The 27,166-nt window shown below is 47.3% G+C and overlaps 1 protein-coding gene across 2 annotated transcripts; it reads right to left on the bottom strand.

Moving 5' to 3' along the window:
• Positions 1–438: 438 nt before the first annotated feature.
• On the bottom strand, positions 439–27,166 carry LOC114812266 (uncharacterized protein C8orf76 homolog). 2 transcript variants are annotated; one of them, XR_003759927.1, is made up of 3 exons: positions 27,127–27,166; positions 3,133–3,265; positions 439–655 (listed from the first exon to the last, which is right to left on the bottom strand). XR_003759927.1 is itself a non-coding variant. In XM_029066613.1 (3 exons), the coding sequence occupies exons 1-3, from the start codon at positions 6,039–6,041 to the stop codon at positions 599–601; spliced, it is 234 nt and encodes a 77-aa protein (XP_028922446.1). In that variant the 5' UTR covers positions 6,042–6,345; the 3' UTR covers positions 439–598. The 2 variants fall into 2 exon arrangements, 1 of the variants encoding a protein (XP_028922446.1); XM_029066613.1 differs by lacking the exon at positions 27,127–27,166 and adding an exon at positions 5,998–6,345.

The following is a 27,166-nucleotide window of genomic DNA, read 5'->3' as shown; positions in this document are numbered from 1 at the left end:
CTCTACACACATGAAGTGCTCAATAATTACAACTGATTGATGGATCAGGATATTTTTTAATCAGTGTATGTCTCCCCCTCTAGACTGTAAACTCAATATGGGCAGGACACATGCCTACCAACCCTGTTGTACTATATCACGCCCTTGGTTCAGTGCTCTGCACACAGTAAGCGCTCCATAAACACCACTGATGATGTTGATGAACATATACTATCCACAAATTATTCTTTCAAAATCATTAAGAGCTCTGAAAGAAATAAAATTCAAGTAGTGCCCATAGCAGATTGAAGGGCTAAAATAAATTAAAATAACAAATACAGTGGAAAGTTGCGGGGTGGAAAAAAAACACTGCATAGACATCATGAAGAGCCAGTTGAATTCACTATGTCTCTTATTAGCTTAAACTCCTGCCTGAAATAAATACCAAAAAAACCCAAACAGAAGCAAGAACTTTAATTATTGGCTGCTAGGTTGAAATGTCAATCAATTAGCTGCCCCTAGTTTCAAAGGAGTGCTTCGATCTTTCTGAACCACCTGTCTTGAAATTATTTTACAGGTGCAATTACTAAGGCATCCAGAGCTGTAGAGCCTACACATTTCACTTCAGCATGACCTTCATCTTTGACATTTTCAGAATGAAATCCTCTCCCATAACCTGCAATTGAAGGAAGTAAAAAAACTTTTTAATGGTATTTGTTATGCACTCATTATGTGCCAGGCCCTGAACTGAGCACCGGAGTGAATACAAGCTTACAGTCTTCTTCCCCATTTTACAGGCGGTAACTGAGGCGCAAAGAAGTGAAATGACTTAACCAAGGTCAGGCAGCAGGCAAGTCCCGGAGGAGAGATGAGAAGAACCCAGGTCATTCCAATTCCCAGACCCACGCTCTTTCCACTAGGCCAGGCTGTTTCTCTGCTACATCAGGCAGTGGCCAGGAAATAGAAATACACTTACAGACGTTTGAAATGCTTCTACTCAAGCAGTGTGATGATTATGACTTCTCCACCCTCTCAGGCACCATTTTTAAACGATTAAACTAGTGGGTGTTTTGTTGGATTTTTTAGTGGTATTTGTTAAGCAGTTACTATGCGTCAAGCACTGTTCTGAGCACTGAGGTCGATACAACTTTATCCAGTTGGACACAACCCTTGTCCCACATGGGGCTCACAGTCTAAGTAGAAAGTACCAGAATTTAATCCCCAATTTACAGTTGAGGAAACTGAGGCCCAGAGAAGCAAAGTGACTTACCCAAGGTTAAACACAGCAAGGTTACCCCCAACAAGGTTACACACAGCAGAGCCGGGGTTAGAAGCCAGGTCCTCTGGCTTTGGGTCCCAGGCTCTATCCAGCAGGCCACACTGCTTCTTTTGATTCAAATATCACAGATTGAGAGTCACTCTTCCTAGCATTCAATATTCTACAATCCTCCCACAACTTCAACTGATTTCTCTCAGCTCCCTTGGAGAAGCAGCATTGCCTAATATATAGAGCTTGGACCTGGGAGTCAAAAGGACCTGGATTCTAATCCTGACTTTGATAAATGTCTGCTGGGTGAACTTAGACAAGTCATTTCACTTCTCTGGGCCTGTTACTTCATCTGTAGAAAATGGGGATTTAAAGTGTGAGTCCTATGTGGGACAGGGACTGTGTCCAACCTGATTAGCATGTATCTACCCCAGTGCTTAGTTCAGTACCTGGCACATAGTAAGCTCTTAATGAATGCTAAAAAAAAAAGCATCCCTAAAGAACCTGTCAAAGAAATATTATATGCTTCTTGTGGTTCTCAACCTATATGGGTATGGGACTCTCTTCGACTGGTTGGAGAATAGCCATAAATCTCCCCCAATTCAATCATACTAATTGAGCGCTTCCTGTGTGCAAAGCATCATATTAAGCACTTGGGAGAGTACAATACATTAACAGACACATTCCCTGCCCACAGTGAGCTTGTGGTCACCTACTGGTTGAGGAGCATGGAGTGGAAAGAATCTGAAGTGAAATCAATAAATCAATGGTATCTATTGAACACTTACTATGTGAAGAGCAACGTACTAAGCATCTGGGAGAGGACTAACAGAGTTAGGAGACACATTCCCTGCTCACAGAGAGCTTCCAGTATAGAGGGACAATCTCTAGTCAATCTATCACTGGCATTTATACTGAATGCTTACTATGTGCAGAACACTGTATTAAGCGGTTGGGAGAGTCCAGTGCAACAGCATCAACAGACACGTTTCCTGCCCACAGATGAGGACTGCTTGAGGGGTTTCCATCTTTATTTGGGGAATCCCTAATCCGGGAACCAAAATTTAACCGGCTATCCTGCCTATCACAAGGAACAAATCTTTTCCTTCCTAGGAGTTTTAAACCAATATTTAGATTCTTCAGGGAACTGAAATGAGAGTTTGCCATGTGTCTACATTTGGAGACAGGAGGAAAAGAAATGAAAGTCTTTATATTACAAATATAATAGAAGAAAAAGTAGATGGTCACCCATAGCTAGGCAGAAATAGGCCTTCACTAGTACTTTTTCTAATTACTCTAACTCCTCCCACGGATCTTCTGGTATCTTTGTAATTTGGTCAGTTTTCTGTATTCTTTATGTATGCTTTATGTATTTTCCCCAGTTTGATGTTAAGCTCCTTAAAGTGCCCATCTACCTAAAAAAATAGTCAAGTGTCCAAAATGAGGTGGGGAGGAGGGGGAATAAAGAAGAGGGGAGGGAAAACAGGGGCTTTAAATATCTAGGCACTAGAAAATCAATGACTGAATAAATAATTGAGAGCTACTTTAGTGAATGAAAATGAAGGCACCACAATTGGGAAGCAGTGTGGCCAATGGATAGAACCCGGGCCAGGGAGTCAGAAGGACCTGGGTTCTAATCCCAGGCACTTCTGCTTTTTGTCTGCTGGGTGACTTCAAGTCACTTCATTTCTCTGAGCCTCAGTTACTGCATGTGTAAGATAGGGATGAAGACTGTGAGCCCCATGTGGGACATGGACTGTATCCAAACTGATCAGTTTTTATCTATCGCAGTGCTTAGTACAGAGCCAGGCACACTGTAAGGATTTAACAAAAACTACCCAAAAATAAAAAAGTAAATTAAATTTAAACCTGACATCTATGCTCACCTCAGAGATCAATAGTAAAGTTTGTTCCCCAAAGCCAAAGGCTTTCACTCGATTTTCAATTTCCTTCTGAGTCTTTAAGTTCTTCTCCAAGGCATAGGAGGGCTGCTGAGATTGGATGAGTTGGAGCAAAAGCCTGAAAAACAGAGTCAGAGAGAAATGGAAGAGCAGCTTTTGAATAAATAATCAACTAGAAAGTCATTTTTATTGTTGAGATACTTAGTCAACTAGCCAGCTGGTTGATTTTTTAAAAAATTGCTTCCTGAAGAGAGAAGTGATGTGTCTCATAACGTAATTGTCTGAGGTTCTGGAATTCCCTAATTCTCTGAATGATATGCTAGTTTATACTATCTTTAGTTTCCTTGTTTTAAAATGGCCAACCATACCAATTTGTTTTAATATCTGTTAGACACTTGCTACATAATAATAATAATGATGGTACTTGTTAAGCGCTTACTATGTGCCAAGCACTGTTCTAAACGCTGGGGTAGATACAAGGTCACCACATGGGGCTCACAGTCTTAGTCCCCGTTTTTCAGATGATGTAACTGAGGCACAGAGAAGTTAAGTGACTTGCCCAAAGTCACACAGATGACAAGTGGTAGAGCTGGGATTCGAACCCATATCCTCTGACTCCCAAGCCCGTGCTCTTTCTACCAACCATGCTGCTTTGCATGACAGGCACTGTACTAAGGATTAGGTTAAATACAAGCTAACCAGGGTGGACACTTCCTGTCTCACATGGGGCTCACAGTCACAATCCCCATTTTATCAATTAGGGAACTGTGGCCCAGAGAAGTAGTGGAGTCGAGATTAGAACCCAGGTCCTTCTGACTCCTAGACCCAGCCTATCCCCATTAGGCCACACGGCTTCTGGGCCATTGTTTGATTGAATATACCCCTCACCACCTCTGGGTTTCTGGTGCCTAGTTGTAAATGGGACAGGGCAGGGTGGACTACAGGGACAGGAGGCTAAAGGAGCAGCATGGACTAGTGCATCGCACACGGACCTGGGATTCAGTGGGCCTGGATTCTCAACCTGGCTCCACCACTCATCTGCTGTGTGACCCTGGGCAAGCCATTTCTCCGTGCTTCGGTTATCTTACCTGTAATATAAGGATTAAAACTCTGAGCTCTACGTGGGATGTGGACTGTGTCCCAACTGATTAGCTTGGAACTACTCCAGCACTTGGCACAGTGCCTGGCATACAGTAAGCACTTAATAAATACCATTTTAAAAAAAATCAGGGGCTGCTGGATTTGGTATCAGCTTGATTCCTTTAACACAATGTTCTGCCATGCTTAACGTTATTGTTTTGCTGTTTCTATCTCCCTCCGACTTTAAGACTGGGAGCCCCATGTGGAACTTAGACTGTATCCAACCTGATTAGCTTCAAAGCACTCAATCCCCTTTCCCCTCCTATTTCACCTCACTGCTCTCCTACTACAACCCAGCCTGCACACTTCTCTCCTCTAATGCCAACCTACTCACTGTGCCTCCATCTCATCTATCTCACCACCAACCCTCTAGCACATCCTGCTTCTGACTTTGAATGCCCTCCCTTGTTGTATCTGATAGAAAATGACTCTCCCCACCTTCAAAGCCTTAATGAAGGCACATCTCCAAAAGGCTTTCCCTGACTAAGCCCTCCTTTCCTCTTCTCCCACTCCCTTCTGTGTCGTCCTAACTCGCTCTCTTCACTCATTCCCCATTCTAGACCCATAGCACTTATGTCCATATCTGTCATTTATTTATATTAATTTCTGTCTCCCCGCTCTAGACTGTAAGCTCACTGTGGGAAGGGAATATGTATGCCTATTGTTGCATTTACTCTCCCAAGATCTTAGTACAGTGCTTTGCACACAGTAAGGGCTCAACAAATATGATTCAATAAATGAATGAGTTAGCTTGTATCTACCCCAGAGCTTAGGTCGGTGCCTGGCACTTAGTAAACCCTTAACAAAAACCATTTAAAAAAAAAAGACCTACATTGGGAGTTCCGTATGGAACAGGGACTGTGCCCAACATTATCTCATATCTACCCTTGTGTTTAGAACAGTGTTTGGCACATAAGAAGTGCTTAAACACCACTAAAATTGTATTACACCATTTCAATCTTTCCTTATTTGTCCATTGACAATCTTGAGCATCCCCACTCTTCTTAGACTGTAAGCCCCAAAGGTCCAGGAAATGGGTTTGAATTTTTTTAGGGTATTTGTTAAGCACTTACTATGGGTCAAACATTGTTCTAAGTGCTGGGGTAGGTACGAGTTGATTCGATCAGACACAATCCCTGTCGCGCTTGGGGCTCACATTCTAAGTAGGGGGAAGAATAGGTATTTAATCCCCATTTTACAGTTAGGAAACTGAGGCACAGTGAAGTGGAGTGACTTTTCCAATGTCACACAGCAAGCAATTGGCAGACCTGGGATTAGAACTCAGGTCCTCTGACTCCCAGGCCCCCATGCTCTTTTCACTTAGCCATGCTGCTCCTTTTTTTTTTCTTTTGGTATTTGTTAAGCGCTTCCTATATTTGTTAAGCGCTTCCTATGTGCCAGGCACTGTACAAAGCACTGGGGTAGATACAAGCTAATCAGGTTGAACACAGTCAATGCCCACATGGGGCTCACAGTTTTAATCCCCATTTTATATATGCAAGAACTGAGGCTCAGAGAAGTAAAGTGACTTGCTCAACGTCACCCAACAGGCAAGTGGCGAAGCCGGGATGAGAACCCTGGTCCTTCTGACTCCCGGGCCCGGGCTCTAGCCACAAGCCTATGCTGCTTCTCTCGTTTGTGGGGTTCGGAGTTCGACCTCATTTAGACCCTGCATTGCTTTGCATTTTTACTCAAGCTCTCTCCCCTTACCTGGCTCTTATAAAGTAGGAACACACGTTAGCCTGGAACTCCATCCATCTTTCCGCGACCCTGATTTCGCTAGCAGGATCGACTCATCTCCCTCCTGCTGGGAGGCCTGGAAAACCGGTGATGCCTTCCTTCACTTCCTGGCCATGACAGCAGGCTGTGCCTTCCAACTCTCTGCTCCAGGAGAAAACCTCGTGCAAGGTCAATCCAGCCTGTTCTGGCTTTCGGGGGAACACCAGAGAGTGTCTCTTCCCGACGACGTCAAAGGGGCTCGGAAAGTTTGGTCTGCTGAGGGGAATCTGTTCAGTGCAGCATGGCCTAGTGGCAAGAGCACGGGCTTGGGAGTCAGAGGTCATGGGTAATAATCCTAACTCCACCACTTGTCTGCTGTGTGATCTTGGGCAAGTAGCTTGGCTTCTCTGGGCCTCAGTTACCCTACCTGTAAAACAGGAATTAAGATGTCCCAAGTGAGCCATTGACTGTGTCCAACCTGATTAGCCTATATCCACCCCAGAACTCAGGTCCAGTTCTTGGGACATAGTAAGCTCTTAATGAATGCCATTTAAAAAAAAAAATCAGTGGGATTTGCTGAACGTTTTCCTATATGCAGAGCACTGGACTAAGTACTTGGGACAGTATAGTACAACAGAATTAACACACACCACTCCTGTCCAAGACGAACTTCCAAACGAGAGGGGGACACGGAATACTTAGTGAAAAAGTAATTTATAATATGCCACTTAAAGATATGGACCTAAGTGCTGGAAGGGTGGGGCAAATAGCAAATTCCCACACCTCACAGTTCCACCACTTCCTCTTCTCCTACTCCCTTGCCCCTCGCACTTGGATTTTCTCCCTTTATCCTCCCCTCCCTCAGCCCCAAAGCATTTATGTCCATATCCTTAATGCATTTATTAGTATCAGTGATCATCTCCGCCTCTAGACCATAAGCTCGCTCTGGGCAGGGTATGTGTCTATCGACACTTTTCTAAAATAATGTTCTGCGCACGTCTCCTCGCTCCTCAAAAAAACCATGCCCATCCCTCTCCACCTCAGACAGAACCTCTTTACTGTCGGCTCAAAGGCCTTCCCACCTACAGAGCCCTACTGTTATTGAATCGCCTCCAAGAAGCCTCCGAGTTGAAGAGGGGACAGGAGGAAGATGAGCCTGGGTAGGCAAGGGAGATTTGGGGGGAGATCATGCTTGATGATTTCAGCTGTTCCTGGTGAACCATCTAGCAAGGTCATTAGGAGCAAGTGATGGGTGGGAGACAGGAGGACAGGGGGTTTCAAGAGGGAGAGGACAGGCCGTGTGTCTACCAACTGTTATACCCAATTTATCAACCAAACCTGTCATTTCTACCTTCACATCTCTAGATTATGCCCTTTCTTCTCCATCCAAACCAGTCCAAAGAGCTTAGTACAGTGCCTGGCACATAATAAGTGCTTAACAAATACCATAAAGAAGAAAAATCCCAACAGCTACCATGGATGATCGAAACATTTACCATATGCCTCTAACTATTGCATCAACCTCTCACTCATCTATCTCTTGCTCTCCCCACTCCAGTCCATAGTTCACTGATACCTGGATCATTTTTCTAAAAAAGCGTTAAGTCCACATTTCCCCACTCCTCAAGAACTTCCAGGAGCTGCCCATCCATCTCCATATCCAAAAGGACCTCCTTAACCGTTGGCTTTAAAGCACTCAATCAGCCTGTCCCCTTCTACCTCACTTCACTGATTTCCCACTCCAACCCAGCCCATACACTCTGCTCCTCAATCTGCTCACCGTACCTCTGTCTTGTCTACCTTGCCGCCTACCTTTTGCCCACGTCCCACCTCTGGCCTGCAACGGCCTCCCCCTTTGTATCTGACAGGCAGATCTGCTGATCTGCTCTCCTGAAATTCAAATCCTTATTAAAATCAGCTCTTCTCCAAGAGGCCTTCCCTGACTAATCCCTCATTCACTCTACTTCCTCTCCCTCCTATGTTGCCTATGTGCTTAGATAAGTACCCTTTAAACACTTGATATTCATTCAGTCCCATTTATTGAGTGCTTACTGTGTGCAGAACACTGTACTAAACGCTTGGCAAGTACAATTCGTCAACAGATAGAGGCAATCCTTACCCAACAACGGGCTCACAGTCTCATCTCCCCTTTATCTCCAAATCATTTATGTACATAACCACCTGAAATTTAATAAAAGTCTGTTTCCCCTTCTAGACTTTAAGCTTGTTGCGGGCAGGGAACGTGGCTTAGTGGAAAGAGCCCAGGCCTGGAAGTCAGAGGTCGTGGGTTCTAATCCTGGCTCTGCCACTTGTCAGCTGTGTGACTTTGGGTACATCACTTAACTTCTCTGGGCCTCAGTTACCTCATCTGTAAAATGGGGATTAAGACTGTGAGCCCCATGAGGGACAACCTGATCACCTTGTATCCTCTAGACTGTAAGCTCCTGGTGGACAGGAAATGTGTCTGTTATATTGTCATATTGTATTCTCCCAAGCTCTTAGTACAGTGCTCTGCACGCAGTAAGTACCCAATAAATAATAATAATAATAATAATAATAATGGCATTTGTTAAGCGCTTACTATGTGCAAAGCACTGCTCTAAGCGCTGGGGGGATACAAGGACTGTCTCTATCTGTTACCGATTTGTACATTCCAAGCGCTTAGTACAGTGCTCTGCACATAGTAAGCGCTCAATAAATACTACTGAATGAATGAACAAGGTGATCAGGTTGTCCTTGTGCCTGTACCTACCCCTCAGAACAGAGACAACAGGTGACACTACTATTCACACACACACAGCCTTCTCTTTGGGGTAGCAATGCAGCCCACTCAATGGGGGGGGGAGGGGGAATCTGGGAGTTTACTCTGCCCTTGGTGAAAGAGAGATGATCATTGAGGCCGAGGAGAAGCTGCTCTGGAGAGATACCTCTGGGCCTTGGAAGCAGAACCACCCGCTGGTCTGAGCGCAGCGGCACTGAGGGCACTAATCGGGATTCGGGGTGGCTGCGCCTTTCTATCGCCACCTGGAAGGCCACCCTTTTCAATAGGCCCGTGGTGGCACCACCTATTGTTCTGAATAATGTTGGTATTTGTTAAGCGCTTATTATGTGCAGAGCACTGTTCTAAGCACTGGGGTAGATACAGGGCCATCAGGTTGCCCCACGTGGGGCTCACAGTCTTCATTCCCATTTTATAGATGAGCTGAGGCACAGAGAAGTTAAGTGACTTGCCCACAGTCACGCAGCTGACAAGCGGCGGAGCCGGGATAATAATGTTAGTATTTGTTAAGCACTTACTATGTGCCAAGCACTGTTCTAAGCGCTGGGGTAGATACAAAATAATCGGCTTATCCCACCTAGGGCTCACAGTCTTCATCCCCATTTTACAGATGAGATAACTGAGGCACAGAGAAGTTGTGACTTGCCCAAGGTCACACAGCTGACAAGCAGCAGAGCTGGGATTAGAACCCATGACCTATGACTCCCAAGCCCAAGCTCTTTCCACTGAGCCAGGCTGCTTCTCAAATGACGTCTGAATTGGTCGGGAATCGAACCTGGGCCTCCCACGTGGCAGGCGAGAATTCTACCACTGAACCACCAATGCTAACGACAAGCGGCAGAGCTGGGATTCGAACCCATTACCTCCGACTCCCCAGCCCGTGCTCTTTCCCAGACTGAGCCACGCTGCTTCTCATCAGCCCCCGGTGGCACTGACCACTTTTTATGGTGTTTGTGAAGCACTCACTATTTGCCAAGCACTATACTAAGCGATGTGTTAGAGAGAAGCTCATCTGTTTGGACACAGTCCACGTCCCTAATGGGATGCACAATTCTGAAGCCCCATTTGAGAGATGACATAACTGAGGGTCGGAGAAGGGAAGTGACTTGCCCAAGCTCATGCCGCAGACAAGTGGCCGAGGCTGGATTTGGAGCCTGCTCCTTCCGGGCTGTAGCCACCAGGCGGCGCTGCTTCGCTCGGCCGAGGCTGGATTTGGAGCCTGCTCCTTCCGGGCTGTAGCCACCAGGCGGCGCTGCTTCGCTCCGAGACGGTGATTCTGGGCGGCCGCGCCTCTCCATCGCCATCTGGTGGCACTTTGCTGCTACTGCTCTGCCTTCCTCCCTGCGCCTCCATCTCCTCTAGTCGCCTCTGACTCCTTTTCCCCGGCCTCCCCCTGGCCTGGAATAATAATGTTGGTATTTGTTAAGCGCTTACTATGTGCGTAGCACTGTTCTAAGCGCTGGGGGGGATACAAGATCATCAGGCTGTCCCTCATGGGGCTCACAGTCTTCATCCCCATTTTGCAGATGACGTAACTGAGGCCCAGAGAAGTTAAGTGACTTGCCCAAAATCACACAGCTGACAAGTGGCGGAGCCGGGATTAGAACCCTTGACCTCTGACTCCCAAGACCGTGCTCTTTCCACTGAGCCACGCTGCTTCTCTCCCTCCCTCTCCACATAGGCCACACCACCACTCTCCACCTCTTCAGAGCATTATTCAGGTCACAACTCCGCCAAAACGTCTTCGCTCAATAAGCCCTCTTTTACCTGCCACCCACCGCCAGAGCTTTCTTGCTCTTCTGCATCCTCTACAGCCTTGGATCTGTGACCTGTGGACATTCCCTATTTTCCCTGCAGTGCTTATGTGCATAGCTGTAAACTATTGCATTTTGTGTACAGAAAGGCAGTGGTTGTGAGCACAGAGAGGCTAGTTAATAATAATATTAATAATTATTAGTTGAAATAAGGTGGCATTTCTTTAGCACTTATATACGCCAGACTACGTACTGAGCACTGGGGTAGATACAAGAAAATTGGTTTGGACACAGTCCTCGTCCCACCTGGAGCTCACGGTTACAATCCCCATTAAACAGATTAGGTAATAAGGCACAGAGAAGTGAAGTGAGTTGCTCAAGGCCAGACAGCAGACAAGTGGCAGAAACTAGATTAGAACCCATTACCTTTTGACTCCCAGGCCCATTATTCTCTAGCCACTAAGGAGAGAATGAGGTGAAAGCACACTCTTGATTATTGAGCATTTACTTTGCGCAAAGTACTGTAGGATGTCCTGAGAGAGTAGAATCCTGAGTTGTTATTATAGTGTTTAAGTACTTACTACATGCCGAGCACTGTTCTAAGCGCTAGGGTAGATGTGAGGTAATCAGGTTATCCCACATGGGACTCACAGTCTTAATCCCAGTTTTACAGATGAGGTAACTGAGTCCCAAAGAAGTTAAGTGACTTGCCCAAGGTCACACAGTAGACAAGTGGCAGAGATGGGATTAGAACCCACATCCTCTGACTCTCAAACCTGAGCTCTTGCCATTAGGCCATGTTGCTGTGGGCAGGTAATGTGTGTGCCCTATTGTACTCTCCCAAGCGCTTCATACAATGCTCTACATGCAGTAAGCGCTCCATCATGTCTGGCATTGTGAGATCTGGTGATGTGAGATCTGGCCCTGGAAGACGCACCTGGATGAGTGACTCTGGAGGCACAAGTCTCACCGCCCTGCCCTCCGTCACCAGCTAAAAAAAGACATCTATTGGACACTTCGGGCTCCAGGAGAACCATTTGTCTGATAAAAAGAGAGATTGGGGGGGGGGGGGGGGTGGCAGTGAAAAAAGTCCAGTTTCGCAAACATGAGTTTCCCTCAAAACATGGATTGCCCAGCAGAGGTGAGGTTTGACAGTCACAGCTAAGCAGACTGCTACATCCTGCAGCCCTAAACCCTTAACTAACCCTATCTTCATATTTCCAAGTCTCATTCTCCAAGGACTGGATGCCCAGAACAATGAAAGACTGGGCGGAATTTAGTCCTTGCACTCCTGCTGAATTACCCTAGAACTGAAGACCACAAGGCTCTGCTCCTCAAAGAGGAACAGGGTGGACATGCTAATGCTACCCTGTCCTACTCCTGACACTAAACCCTCCCTCTACCCTCCAGAAGCCACCACTGTCAAGGCCACAAGCATCCCTTCTCTGAGGACTGAAGCTGTGCAAAATAAGCCTGCAGTCAGGACTCGGGGCAAAGGGAGGTTCGATCCATCTAGAGAATTAAGGGCCTCAGGTCTTGCCCGTTCCACAGCCAGGTCAGACAGAACCAGTTGCCTGCACAGAGTCCCAATCCCTGTTTCCAGTAGCCACTGTGCTGGGGGTGGCAACCCCTTCCTCTCTTCTCCTCTTCCAGAGATAAACATGAAGCATGGAAATTTAAACATAAACATATTCACCCACCACAAACAACACTTTCTCTTTGAGGTGGTGGCACAGATCCTGACTCCATCTCTCCCCAAGAATTATTATGCTATTTGTTCAGCACTTACTATGTGCCAAGCACTGTTCTAACTGCTAGGGTAAATACAAGGTAATCATATTGTCCTATGTGGGGCTCACAGCATTAATACCCATTTTACAGATGAGGTAATTGAGGCACAGGGAAGTTAAGCGGCTTGCCCAAGGTCACACAGCAGACAAGTGGAAGAGCCAGGATTAAAACTCACGTCCTCTGACTCCCAGGCCCCTGTTCTTTCCACTAAGCCATGCCGCTTCCGACACAGTCCCTGGCCCGTGTGGGCCTCACAGTCGAAATCCCCATTTTACAGATAAGGGAACTGAGGCCCAGAGAAGTGAAGCGATTTGCCCAAGGTCACACAGCAGACAAGTGGTGGAGCCAGGATTAGAACCCAAGACCTGACTCCCAGGCCTGTGCTCTATCCACTACACCACGCTGCTTTCTCTGGGAAATGTATTGCTGTGGACATGGAGGGGGTCCCCACTTCCATAGGACCTACCACTATCAAACATGGAGAAGCTCCTCACTTGTGGAGAGGGGTGTGCGGGGCTCCAGGTCTGCTCATTTGGTCAAGCCAAAGTCAGCTCCCTGCCCCGAGCCCCAGTTCCTGAGTCTGAACCAGGCTTCGTGCTAACAGTGGCAGTCCCTCCTCATTACTCTCCCCAAGCTAACCCCCTCTTTCATGCACACAAGCACACACACCCCACCTTCCTTTCGAGTGGCCTGCATTACAGAGCTCCATCTTTCAATGGTGAGGTGCAATTGGGAATTGACCTGACTCCCAAGTGCAGGGGATAAACGTCAAGGGTGTGGAGTTGTGATGAGCTGCAACTGTAGAGAGAGCAGTAGCCAGTAGGATGCTCCCCTTGGTCATCCGGCCCCCCACCTGCAGAGTTCTGGAGGAGAAGACCAGTGGGGCTTTCCTCCTCCCAGAGCTTAGAGCCAAAGGACCCAGAATTAGGGTCTTGGAACACACCATAAATGCCTCCTCTGGAGATGGGGAAGAGGATCTTTGGTCTCATGAGAGAGAGGCGACACTGGAGCCATCCTCCCATCTCATGTGCTATGCCACTTAATTTCCCTCTGCACTCCACTTAGCAAATCATTGGGGAATTCGATTCTGTTACTTTGGACGCTCCTGCTGATGGTTGGGGTTGGGAAACAGTTTTCTAAAGTCAAACAGGCCCTGACTCTGCAGAGAACAAGCCGTGACCATCGGGGAAAGCCCTTTGGCATCAGGATCACGGAGCCGGTGACCAGGTGATGATGCGGAGTCTCTTTCTGTGAATTAATTGGTGATGAGCTCCCCGGAGGGAGTCCAAAGGTGTCACGGTTTCCCCAGGCTTTAACCACTTGAATTAAGCGATGGAATTTATTGAGTGCTTACAGTGTGCAGAGCAGTGGACTGTGCTTGGGAAAGGACAAGAGAACAGAGTTGGTAGGCATGTAGACAAACGTGGTAGACAATCACATCTTTCCCCTTCAAATCCCTCCTGAAGGCTCACCTCCTCCAAGAGGCCTTCCCAAACTAAGCCCCCCCCTTGCCTCAGCTCCCTCTCCCCTCTGCGTCGCCCTGACTCACTCCCTTTGCTCGACCCCTTTCTCCCCGCCCCTTAGCACCTTTGTATATATATGTACATATCTATAATTCTATTTATTTACATTGATGCCTGTTTACTTGTTTTGATGTCTGCCTCCCCCGTTTTAGACAGTAAGCCCAGTGTGGGCAGGGATTGTCTCTATTGCTGAATCGTACTTTCCAAGCGCTTAGTACGGTGCTCTGCACACAGTAAACATTCAATAAATGTGATTGAATGAATGAATGAACATGTTCCCTGCCCAGAAGGAACTTACTGCCTAGAAGGATTGCCTAAAGTCAGTCCATCAATGGTATTGATTGCTTACTGTGGAAAGTGATGTAATGAAATTGTAATAATTGATCTGTTTGGTGGAAACAAAGCCTTAGCACAAATGACACCATTTTGAACAACAGGAAAAAGAACTTTTAAAGTGCCATTGTGAAAACTATCTCCGGGGTTAGAAAATCATTTGTAACTTGCTGAATTTTACTACCAAAAATTTGAGAATGTGCTAACAAGCTCTGGGCCTAAAATAACTTATCTGGGATCAAGATGTCTATGCAGAGTGATTGAAATGCACATGTAAGGGAGAGAGAGGGATATTGTGGGCGGTATAAATGTATCCGAGAAAAAACGTCTTGGGGTCTTACACTATTTACCTCCCGAGGTGTGGTGTTTGATCATTCTGCAGAATAAAATTTGGAGACCACATGAACCACGTATAGTCTCACTGACCATGCAGACCAACCAACAGGCATAATTTTTTACATGCAACTTTACTGGGTGCTGAGCACTGTAATGAGTGCTTGGGAAAGGACTCTTAGAAAAGAGTTGGTAAACATGTTCCCCGCCCACAACAAGCTTACCCAGACGTTTGTAGGGGAGAAGAGTATGAGACATTACTTGGAAGTTCTCTTGAGTGAGCAGTAAGACTCTCATTCCACCTCTCTGAATGCTCCCTTTTTTTAAACGGTATTTGTTAACCCCTTTACTATGTGCCAGGCACTGTTTTAATCACTGGGGCAGTTTCAAGCTGATCAGGTTGGACACAGTGCATGTCCACGTGGGGCTCACAGTCTTCATCCTCATTTTACAGATATGGGACTGAGGTAGAGGGAGTGAAGTATCTTGCCCAAGGTCACACAGCAGACGAGTGTCAGAGCAGGGATTAGAACTCAGGTCTTTCTGACTTCCGGGCCCAGGATCTCTCCATAGGTCACACTGCTTAGACCGCAGTGTGAAAAGAGCCTGGGCTTCGGGAGTCAGGGTCATGGGTTCGACTCCTGGCTCCTGCCACTTGTCAGCTGTGTGACTGTGGGCAAGTCACTTAACTTCTCTGTGCCTCAGTACCTCATCTGTAAAATGGGGATTAACTGTGAGTCTCACGTGGAACAACCCGATTACCCTGTATCTACCCCAGCGCTTAGAACAGTGCTTCTGCACATAGTAAGCGCTTAACAAATACCAACCTTATTATTATTAATGCTGTAATAATAATAATAATAATGACATGGCTTCAGCTATCACATCAATAAGAATGACTCCCAAATCCATCTCTCCAACCATCTGTCATATGAGAGTGGGAAAAGCTTTTTCTTTCAGGACAGTGTCGAGTCATCCATTTTGCTTCCACTCAACTATTTCTCCTCTCTGCAAATTAAATTAATATCTGTCTCCCCCACTAGACTGTAAGCTCGTTGCAGGCAGGGAAAGAGTCTTTCTAATGTTGGGATTTGTTAAGGGTTTACTATGTGCACAGCACTGTTCTAAGCACTGGGGGAGATACAGGGTAATCAGGTTGTCCCATGTGAGGCTCACACTCTTCATCCCCATTTTACAGATGAGGGAACTGAGGCCCAGAGAAGTGACTTGCTCACAGTCACACAAGTACAACTAAGTACAACTAAAATGTACTGGACTCCTCCAACCACTTTGTACAATGCTCTGCACACAGTAAGTGCTTGATACCATTGATTAATGAGCTCATCATGATTACATAACAATTATACCACTTGCACAAATATTTAGATAGACCCACTGCAGCATTCAGAAATACCAATTCCCAAAAAAATGATTACAAGAGGGAGATTTTGCCATTTGGAATTGGAAGAACAAAAGTAATTGGAAATTACGGTATTAGCTCCAGGAGGCACAAGGACTGTGTCCAAACTTGATTTGCTTGTGTCCACCCTAGCTCCTGGTACAGGGCCTGGCTGGCACATAATAAGCGCTGAACAAATACCATTATTAATAATGACAATAATAAAATGGGGATTAAGTACATCTCCCCCCCTCCCTCTTATACTGTGAGTTACATGAGGGACAGGGACAGAGTCTGAGCTGATAATCTTGAATCTACCCAGTACTTGGTACAGTGTTTGGCATATAGTGGGCACTTAACAAATGCCACCACACATTATTATGCAGGAAGGGGTGGGGGGCCAGCTGGTTTCTCACCAGATTTCTGTCCTCTCTCCTTCCCTTGCCTTGTTAACTAGAGGAGAGTGGTTTGGCTCGGCAGTCTGGACATTGCTGAGGATGGTACATGGGAGATTAATTAATGGTGTTTATTTTATGCAGACCACTTTACTAAGTGCTTGGGAGTCTTCAAAAGAGCTGGTAGACACACTCTCTGCCTTCAAGCATCTAACATTCTACCGGGGGAGGCGGACAGTAAAATAAAATTACAGGTAGGTGGGATATCTGGGGCACGTGTGTGTGTGTGGGGGGGTGTGTGTGTGTGTGTAGGCTGGGTGGGGAGAGCGTTAGGCTAGGGGAAGAGATTAGGCTACGGGAAAAGCTTAGGCTGGGGAAAGGTTAGGCTAGGGGAAAGGTTTAGGCCAGGGGAAAAGGTTAGGCTATGGGAAAAGGTTAGGCAAGGTGTACAGTTTAGTTTAGGGGAAAAGTTTAGGCTAGTGGAAAGGTTAGACCAAGGAAAATATTAAGCTAGGAGAAAAGGTTAGGCTAAGGGAAAAGGTTAGGCTAGGGGAAAGGATCAGGCCCGGGAAAAGGTTAGGCTAGGAGAAAAGTTTAGCCTGGGGGAAAGAATAGGCAAGGGGAAAGGTTAAGGTAGGGTAAAAGCTTAGGCCAGGTGAAAAGGTTAGACCAGAGGAAAAGGTTAGGCCAGGGGAAAAGGATAGGTTAGGGGAAAGGGCTAGGCTAGGCAAAAAGGCTAGGCTAGTGGAAAAGGTTAGGCTAGGGGAATAGGTTAGGCCTTTGCAATAGTTTAATCTGGGGAAGAGGTTTGGCCAGGGGAAAAGGTCAAGCTGGGGAAAAGGTGAGACCACGGGAATTGTTACAGTATGGGAAGGGTTTAGGCTTGGTGTAAAAGTTAGGAAAGGAGAAAAGCTTAGCTTGGGAAAGTTTAGGCTAGGGAAAAGGTTAGGCCAAGGAAATTGTTAATCTAGCTGATAAGGTGAGGGTAGGAAAAAGATTAGGCTAGGAGAAAGATTAGGTTAAGGGAAAAGAATAGGCCAGGGAAAAGGTTAAGCTAGGGGAAAAGTTTAGGCTATGGGAAATGATTAGGTTAGGGGAAAGGATTAGGCTGGGAAAAGTTTAGGCCAAAAATAAAGGTTAGGCTAGGGGAAAGGATTAGGCTAGGGGGAAAAGTTAGGATGGGGAAAGGTTAGGCTACGGAATAGGCTGGGATGGGGAAAAGGTTAGAATAGGGGAAAAGGTTAGGCTAGTGGAAAAGGATAGACCAGAGAAAAGGTTAAAATAGGGGAAAAGGTTCGACTATGAGGAAAAAGGCTAGAGGACATTTTTGTCTAGAGGAAAGTTTAGGCAAGGAGAAGGTTAGGTTATGGAAAAGGCTTAGGCCAGAGGAGAAGGTTAGGCTAGGGGAAAAGATTAGGGCAGGGGAAATGTTTAGGCTAGTGGAAAAAGGTAAGCAAGAGTAAAAGTTTAGGGTAGGGGAAAAATTAAACTGGGGGGAAAAGGTTAGGTTAAGGGAAAACGCTAGCCTAGAGGAAAAGGTTAGGCTAGAGGAAAAGCTGAGGCTAGAGGAAAAGGTGAGGCTAGGGGAAAAAGGTAAGCTAGGATAAAAGGTTCGGCCACAGGAAAAGATTATGCCAGGGAAAATGTTAGGTGGGGGGGAAGTTCCATCCACCTGAAAAGGATATGCCAGGGCAAAATGTTAGGTGAGCGGAAAAGGATGGGCCAGGGAAAAGGTTAGGCCAGTGGACAAGTTTATCTAGGTGAAAATGTTAGGCCGGGAGAAAATGTTAAGTCAGGGGAAAAGGTTATGCAGGGAAAAAGATTAGGTTAGGGGAAAAGGTAAGGTTTGGGGAAAATGTTAGGGAAAAGGTTTGGCCAGGGGAAAAGGTTAGACCAAGGGAGCAGGTTGGGCTAGGACAAAGGTAAGCCCAGGGAAAGGTTGGGCCAGGGGAAAAGGTTGGGCCAGGGGAAAAGGTTGGGCCAGGGGAAAAGGTTGGGCAGGGGAAAAGGTGGGCCAGGGGAAAGGTTGGGCCAGGGGAAAAGGTTGGGCCAGGGGAAAAGGTTGGGCCAGGGGAAAAGGTTGGGCCGGGGGAAAAGGTTGGGCCGGGGGAAAAGATTAGGCCGGGGGAAAAGATTAGGCCGGGGGAAAAGATTAGGCCAGGGGAAAAGATTAGGCCAGGGGAAAAGATTAGGCCGGGGGAAAAGATTAGGCCGGGGGAAAAGGTTCAGCCAGGGGAAAAGGACAGGCTTGGTGGAAAAGGTTAGCCTAAAAGAACAGGTTAGGTCATGGGAAAAGGTTATGCCAGGGCAAAGGTTATGCCAGGGCAAAAGGTTAGGCTAGGGTAAAATATCAACTGGGGAAAAGGCTAGGCCGGGGGAAAAGGCTAGGCCGGGGGGAAAAGGCTAGGCCGGGGGGAAAAGGCTAGGCCGGGGGGAAAAGGCTAGGCCGGGGGGAAAAGGCTAGGCCGGGGGGAAAGGCTAGGCCGGGGGGAAAGGCTAGGCCAGGGGAAACTTTAGGGTTAGGTCAAGAGATTAGGTTGGGAAAAAGATTAAGCTAGGGCAAAAGGTTAGGTTACAAGAAAAGGTTTGGCTAGGGGAAAATATTAGGCCAGGGGAAAAGGAGAGACCCGGGGAAAATGTTAGGCTAGGGGAACAAGTTAGGCAAGGGGAAAAAGTTAAGCCAGGAGAAAAGGTTAAGCTAGGGTAAAAGGTTAGGTCACAGGAAAAGGTTAGGCCAGGGGAAAAGGTTAGGCTAGAGGAAAAGGGAAGCAGAGGAAAAGGGTAAGCCATGGTGAAGAGATTAGGTGAGGCAAAAATATTAAGCTAGGGGAAAAGGTTAGGTTAAGAGATAAGGTTAGGTTAGGGGTACAGGTTAGGTTAGGGGAAAAGGTTAGGCCAAGGGAAAAGGTTAGGCTAAGCAAAAACGTTAAGCTGGGAAAAGGTTGGGCTAGGGGAAGAGGCTAGGTTAGGGGAAGAGGTTAGGCTAGGGGAAGAGGTGAGGCTAGGGGAAGAGGTGAGGCTAGGGGAAAAGTTCAGTTCATGGGTAACGATAGGCCAAGGGAAAAGGTTAGGCTAGGGGAAAAGGTTAGGCTAGGATAAAGGTTAGGCCAGGGGAAGAGGTTTGGCCAGGGAAGAGGTTTGGCCAGGGGAAGAGGTTTGGCCAAGGGAAAAGGTTAGGCCAAGGGAAAAGGTTAGGCCAAGGGAAAAGGTTAGGCCAAGGGGAAAAGGTTAGGGCAAGGGAAAGGTTAGGCAAGGGAAAGGTTAGGCCAGGGGGAAAGATTAGGCCAGGGGGAAAGATTAGGCCAGGGGGAAAGATTAGGCCAGGGGAAAAGATTAGGCCAGGGGGAAAGATTAGGCCAGGGGGAAAGATTAGGCCAGGGGGAAAGATTAGGCCAGGGGGAAAGATTAGGCCCAGGGAAAGATTAGGCCAGGGAAAAGGTTAGGCCAGGGAAAAGGTTAGGCCAGGGAAAAGGTTAGGTTAGGTGAAGAGGTTAGGCTACGGGAAATGGTAAGGCTAGGGGAAAAGGTTAGGCGAGGGGAAAGATCAGGCTAGAGGAAAAGGTTAGGATAAGGGAAAGGTTTAGGCTAGGGGAAAAGGTTAGACCAGGGGAAAAGGTTAGACGAGAGGAAAAGTTTAGTTCATGGGAAACGATAGGCCAAGGGAAAAGGTTAGGCTAGGATAAAGGTTAGGCCAGTGTCCGGTTAGGCTATGGGAAAAGGTGAGGCCAGGGGAAGAGGTTTGGCCAGGGGAAAATGTTGGGCTGAGGGAAAAGGTTATTCTGGGGGAAAACATTAGTCTGGGGGGGAAAACGTTAGGCCAGGGAGAAGTTTAGGCTAGCAGAAAAGGTTAGATTAGGTGAAGAGATTAGGCTATGGGAAATGGTTAGGCTAGGGGAAAAGGTTAGGTTAAGGGAAAAAGTTAGGATGGGGAAAAGAGGAGGCCATGGGAAGAGGTTAGGCCAGGGGACAGGATAGGCTAAGGGAAAAAGTTGGGCTAGGGGAAAGGTTAGGCTTTGGGAAAAGGTTAGGCCAGGGGCAATGGTTAGGCTGGGGGAAAAGGTTAGACTGGGGGAGACATTAGGCAAAAGAAAAAGGTTAGGCCAGAGGAAAAGGTTAGGTGAGGGGAAAAGGTTAGGCCAGGGAAATAGATTAGGCCAGGGGAAAAGGTAAAGCTAAGGGAAAAGGTTAGGGCAGGGGAAAGGATAGGCCAGGGAAAAGCTTATGCCAGGGAGAAGTTTAGGTTAGCTGGAAAGGATAGGCTAGGTGAAAAGGTTAGGCTATGGGAAATGGTTTGGTTAGGGGAAACAGGCTAAGGGAAAAGGTTAGGCCAGGGGGAAAGGTTAGGCCTGGGAAAAGGTTAGGGCAGGGGAAAGGTTAGGGCAGGGGAAAGGTTAGGGCAGGGGAAAGGATAGGGCAGGGGAAAGGATAGGCCAGGGAGAAGGTTATGCCAGGGAGAAGGTTATGCCAGGGAGAAGGTTATGCCAGGGAGAAGGTTAGGGTAGTGGAAAAGGATAGGCTAGGCGAAAAGGATAGGCTATGGGAAATGGTTAGGTTGGGGGAAACAGGCTAAAGGAAAAAGTTAGGCCTAGGGAAAAGGTTAGGTCTAGGGGAAAAGTTTAGGGTAGGGGAAAAGGTTAGGCTAAGGGAAAAGCTTAGGTCATTGGTAAAGGTTAGGCCTTGGGAAAAGGTTAGGCCAAGGGAAACGTTTGGCAAGGGGAAAAGGTTAGGTTAGGATAAAAGTTAGGCTACGGAAAAAGGTTAGGCCAGGGGAAATGGTTCGCCTAAGGGAAAAGGTTAGGCTAGGGGAAATATTAGGGCTAGGGGAATAGGTTAGGTTAGGGGAAAAGGTTAGGCTAGGGGAAATGTTTGGCAAGGGTACGGGTTTGGCTAGGTGTAAATGTAAGTTTAGGAGAAAAGCTTAGGCTAGGAGAAAGGGTCAGGCCAGGGGAAAGGTTAGTCCAGGGGAAAAGGTTAGGCCAGGGGAAAAGGTTAGGCCAGGGGAAAAGGTTAGGCCAGGGGAAAAGGTTAGGCCAGGGGAAAAGGTTAGGCCAGGGGAAAAGGTTAGGCCAGGGGAAAAGGTTAGGCCAGGGGAAAAGGTTAGGCCAGGGGAAAAGGTTTGGATAGAGGAAAGGTTAAGCCTAGAGGAAACGATTAGGCTGGGGAAAAAACTTAGGCCAGGGGAAAAGGTTAGTCCTGGGAAAAGGTTAGGCTGGGAAAAAGCTTAGGCCAGGGGAAATGTTTAGGCCGGGAAAGGAAAAGGTTAGGCCGGGGGAAAAGGTTAGGCCGGGGGAAAAGGTTAGGCCGGGGGAAAGGTTAGGCCGGGGGAAAAGGTTAGGCCGGGGGAAAAGGTTAGGCCGGGGGAAAAGGTTAGGCCGGGGGAAAAGGTTAGGCCGGGGGAAAAGGTTAGGCCGGGGGAAAAGGTTAGGCCGGGGGAAAAGGTTAGGCCGGGGGAAAAGGTTAGGCCGGGGGAAAAGGTTAGGCCGGGGGAAAAGGTTAGGCCAGGGGAAACGGTTAGGCTAGGGGAAAAGGTGAGACCAGGGGAAGAGGTTAGGCCGGAGGAAGAGGTTAGGCCAGGGGAAAAGCTTGGTTATGGGAAATACTTAGGTTGGGGAAAAGGTTAGGATTGGGGAAAATGTTTGGCTAGGGGAAAAGGCTGGGTTATGGGATATGCTTAGGTTAGGGGAAAAGATTAGGATTGAAGAAAAGGTTAGGCCAGGGAGAAGGTTAGGCAAGGGAGAAGTTTAAGCTAACGGAAAAGGTTAGGCTAGGTGAAGAGGTCAGGCTATGGCGAATTGTTAGGCTAAAGGAAAAGGTTAGGCTAAGGGAAAAAGTGAGGCCTGGGGAAAAGGGTATGCCAGGGAAAAGGGTTAGGCTAGGAGAAAAGGTTAGGATAGGGGAAAAGGATTAGGCTATGAAAAGTGGTTAGATTAGGTGAAAAGGTTAAGCTAAGGGAAAAGGTTAGGCCAGGGGAAAAGGTTAGCCAAGGGAAAATTTAGGTTAGGGAAAAGGTTAGGCTGGTGGAAAAGGTTAGGCTAATACAGGAAAAGATTTGGCTAGATGTAAAGGTTAGTCTAGGGGAAAAGGTTAGGCTGGGGGAAAAGTTTAGGCTATGGGAAGTGGTTGGGCTAGGGGAAAGGTTAGGCTGGGGAAAAAGGCTAGACTAGGGGAAAAGTTTAAGCTAGGGAAAAGGTTAGGTTATGGGAAATGGTTAGGTTAGGGGTAAATGTTCAGATTGCAGCGTGGCTCAGTAGCAAGAGCACGGGCTTGGGAGTCAGAGGTCATGGGTTCTAATCCCAGCTCTGCCACTTGTCAGCGGTATGACTTTTGGCAAGTCACTTAACTTCTCTGTGCCGCAGTTACCTCATCTGTAAAATGGGGATTAAGACTGTGAGTCCCACATGGGACAACCTGATCACCTTGTATCCCCCACAGGGCTTAGAACAGTGCTTTACACATAGTAAGTGCTTAGCAAATACCATCATCATCATTGGGGAAAATGTTTGGCCAGGGGAAATGGTTAGAGCTTAGAACAGTGCCTGGTCCATAATAAGTGCTTAATACTATAATTATTATAATTAAAACCAAGTAGAGGGACAGTGGAGGAGGGGGTCGGAGGCAGGGGGATCCCTAGGGAGGGAGCAGGTGGCCTTGAGTCGGTGGGGGGGGGCCCAACCCCAGCAGCGGTGACCACCAACTAGCAACCACCATCTGGTGGAGAGCAGAACCCAGCGGTGAGCGATAGGGGTGTGGCTGCCCCAGTCGGTCGGTGGGGGAAAAGGTTAGATCAGGGGAAAAGGTTAGGCCAGGGGAAAAGGTTAGGTCAAGGGAAAAAGGATAGGCCAGGGGAGACGTTAGGCTAAGGGAAAACATTAGGCCAGGGGAAAAGGTTAGGTTACTGGAAAAGTTTTAGGCTAGGGGTAAAGGTTAGGCTAGGTGAAAAGTTAGGTTACTGGAAAAGTTTTAGGCTAGGGGTAAAGGATAGGCTAGGTGAAAAATTTAGGCTATGGGAAAAGCTTAGGCTAGGGGAAATGGTTAGGTTAGGGGAAATGGTTAGGATTGGGGAAAATGGTTAGGATTGGGGAAAATGGTTAGGATTGGGGAAAGTGGCCAAGGGAAAAGGTTAAACTAAAGGAAAAGATTAGGCTAGAGAAAGGGTTAGGCTAAGGGAAAAGGTTAGGTCAGGGGAAAACTTTTAGTCAGGGAAAAGGGTAGGCTGGTGGAAAACTTTAGGCTAGGGGAAAGGTTAGGTGAGGGGAAAAGTTAGGCTACGTGAAAAGGTCTGACTAGGTGTAAAGGTTAGTTTAGGGGAAAAGGTTAAGCTAGGGGAAAAGATTAGGCTAGGGGAAAAGGATAGGCCAGGGAAAAGGTTATGCAAGTGAAAAAGTTAGGCCAGGGGAAAAGGTTAAGCTAGGGGAAAAGGTTAGGTTAGGTGAAAAGGTTAGGTTAGGCAAAAAGGTTAAGCTAGTGAAAAAGCTTAGGCCAGGGGAAAAGGTTAAGCTAGGGGAAAAGGTTAGGTTAGGCAAAAAGGTTAAGCTAGTGAAAAAGCTTAGGCCAGGAGAAAAGGATACTCTATGGGAAAAGGTTGAAAAGGTTAGGTGATGGGAAAAGGTTAGGGGGAACGTTTAGGGGGAAAGCTTCTCTAGCACAAAGGTTATGTGTTCTAGTCCCAGCCCTGCCCTTTATCTGCTATGTAACCCTGGGCACTTAACTTCTCTGTGACTCAGTTACCTCATCTGTAAAATGGGGATTGAGACTGTGAGCCCAGATCGATCGGGGACTGTGTCCAACCCAATTGGCTTATGTCCACCCACTGCTTAGTATAGCACCTCCTGACACATAGTAAGCACTTAAAAAATGCCATCATTATTATTATGAAAAGGTCTGTCCATAGAAACACAAATTCCAAACAGCTTTCCAATGGGTCTCATCTCTGGCTTGACCCCCACCCTACTTTCCCATCTTGTCTCAGTTCCCTCCTCCCAACCCCTATTGCCAGCATGCTGACACTGGACCCAAGGAGCAGTTAGGGCAAACTGGCCCTTCAAAGCACAGACCAACACTCTCCCCCCTCTTCAGAGGCCTCCTAAAATCACGTCTTCTCCAAGAGGTCTTCCCCAACTAAGACTCCTGTTTCCTTTACTTAATGATAATAATAATAATAATGGTATTCATTAAGTGATGATGATGGCTTTTCCTCAAGGGACTGGATGTCCAGCAGCTATGTAAGGGATAATTCACATTCTAATGCAATGGCTACTTTGTCCTCCCCACCCTCACCCCTCATGACTCACGTGGAACCCATTCAACTCTTCTCAGAGAAGAATGGGGTGGACACACTGATGGGCAATATCCTCCACCTAGCACTATATTGCCAGAGCCACCAGCACTCACAACAGGGTTTCTTCCCTGGGAAAAGAGAATGTAAAGAGTGACCTGTACATACACACTCACTTTATTTCCCCTTCCAGTTCACCCATGCATATAGTCCAACCCACTATGCACTGAAATATTCACATCACAGCAGTTAGCTACATACCCTTATACTCAGATCCTTCCCTTACCTGCATTGTATCATCTGGGTCCCCCCCATAAAACTGATGGTGGACCTCTAACATTGAAAGGGGATTCTTGGAGCATGGAGAAAACAAGCACATCTGAAGGTATTAGGAAGAGAGACACCATAACAAGAGCAGAAAAGTGGGGATAGGGATACTGAGGTGGTCTGTCAGAGCTGCAGGGAATGTGTCTGCTAATTTTGTTGCACTGTACTCTCCCAAGCATTTAGTACAGTACTCTGCACATACCAAGCGCTCAGTAAATACCACTGATTGATTGTTCATTCATTCAATAGTATTTATTGAGCGCTTACTATGTGCAGAGCACTGTACTAAGCGCTTGGGATGAACAAGTCGGCAACAGATAGAGACAGTCCCTGCCGTCCCCCGATTAGACTGTAAGCCCGTCAAACGTCAGGGACTGTCTCTATCTGTTGCCGACTTGTTCATCCCAAGCGCTTAGTACAGTGCTCTGCACATAGTAAGCGCTCAATAAATACTATTGAATGAATGAATGAATGAAAGGTGGCGGGCCGACATCCAGGTGGAGACGTCCCGGAGGCAGGAGGAGATGCGAGCCTGAAGGGAGGGGGAGAGGACAGGGGCGGAGATGTAGATCTGCGTGTCATCTGCGTAGAGATGGTAGTCAAAGCCGTGAGAGCGGATGAGTTCACCGAGGGAGTGAGTGTAAATGGAGAACAGAAGAGGGCCAAGAACTGACCCTTGAGGAACTCCAACAGTTAAAGGATGGGAGGGGGAGGAGGCTCCAGCGTAGGAGACCGAGAATGATCGGCCAGAGAGGTAAGAGGAGAACCAGGAGAGGACAGAGTCCGTGAAGCCAAGGTGAGATAAGGTATGGAGGAGGAGGGGATGGTATGCAGGAGCATAGTGTCTCTGAGAACTTCCACAGCTACAGAAAGAGGCAGTTTGAGTGGCAAGGAAACCATCTGAGATGGATTATTAGACCCTTCACCCCACTAATGATAATAATAATTATTATGGTATTTAAACACTTACTATGTGCCAAACACTGTTCTAAGCACTGGGATAGGTACAGTGTATTCAGGTTGTCCCATGTGGGGCTCACAGTCTTAACCCCCATTTTACAGATGAGGTAACGGATGCCCAGGGAAGTTAAATGGTTTGCCCAAGGTCACACAGCAGACAAGTGGCGATGCCGAGATTAGAATCCACATCCTCTGACTCCCAAGCCCATGTTCTTTCCATTAAGTGACACTACGCATCCTCCCACCCACAACAAGGATATGAGGTCAGGATAGGTGAGGGATAATACCGCCCCCCCAACCACAGAACAATCCTGCAGGGAGGTCATTAGGGAAATGACCTGACCTAGAAGCTCTCCCAGCTAGCAAGCCAGAAAGCATCTAGCCAGCTTCACTCTTAACCCTAGACTGCGCCCCATCCCCCGGCACCAGCCCAACTCCCTCAGAGACAACCACTGAGGAGTTCCAGCTCTGGAGGGACTAAAGATGTGCATGGTGACCCTGGGGACAGGACTGTGGGTTCAAGGAGGATTAACCCATCTATAGAATTAAGGGTCCTGGATCTTCTCAGCCCCACACTCAAGCCCAACAGAACGAGTTCCCTCCACAGAGCCTTAGCCCCAGGTTGTAGAACAAGCCTCAGTGCTGAGAGTGATAGGCTCTCTGCTCATCAACTCCTTCCTCTCCTGCCAAAACCTTTAATCATCCACACATGCTCCCATCACCTTCCTTTAGAGAGGAAACTCAGCTCCTCTGCACCCTCCCTAAAGCAAGAACAGTCTTCACAGCCAGGTAGTATAAGAAGCTTCTAGTAGGCAAAGTGGCTGGTCCCTCTCTTCCCGTCACCAGGCCCCCTTAGACATCCACCTCCAGATGGCTCTGAGTTGAGTTTAGAAAGCTCCTGCAAGATCCAGCCTGCTCATCATGTCTCATGTGGACCGCATCCATCCCAACTCATTCCCACACAGCCTCCCACCTACATACTGGACATAATGGACATACCTACACACCTACATAGTGGACATACCAGTGGTCTCCCAAAACTTTAAGAGCCCTACTGAAATTGTTTCTTCTTCAGTAAGCCTTTCCTGACTAAAACTCACATCCTCCCCACACCCAACCCCACCACATACATACACACACACTTTATTTACCCTTTCAACTCACCCATCACTTAGGCACACCCACCAAGCACTGAACTATACACCCCACAACAATTAGGTATATATCATTCCACTTAGATCCTTATCTTACCTGTACTATATTAATGGGTCCTCCCCATTCAACTGATGCT

The sequence above is a fragment of the Ornithorhynchus anatinus genome, chromosome 5, assembly GCF_004115215.2.
Source record: "Ornithorhynchus anatinus isolate Pmale09 chromosome 5, mOrnAna1.pri.v4, whole genome shotgun sequence".
NCBI lineage: Eukaryota > Metazoa > Chordata > Mammalia > Monotremata > Ornithorhynchidae > Ornithorhynchus > Ornithorhynchus anatinus.
The sequence above is the reverse complement of the archived record's forward strand: the minus strand, read 5'-3'. Positions and strand labels throughout refer to the sequence as shown.

Excerpts from the sequence above, each read along its gene's own strand:
- LOC114812266 (XM_029066613.1), bottom strand. The coding sequence starts at position 6,041 with ATGGAGTTCCAGGCTAACGTGTGTTCCTACTTTATAAGAGCCAG. Across the intron at positions 3,266-5,997 it reads TCCTACTTTATAAGAGCCAG|GCTTTTGCTCCAACTCATCC; the intron begins GTAAGGGGAGAG and ends TCTGTTTTTCAG. Across the intron at positions 656-3,132 it reads CTTTACTATTGATCTCTGAG|GTTATGGGAGAGGATTTCAT; the intron begins GTGAGCATAGAT and ends CTTCAATTGCAG.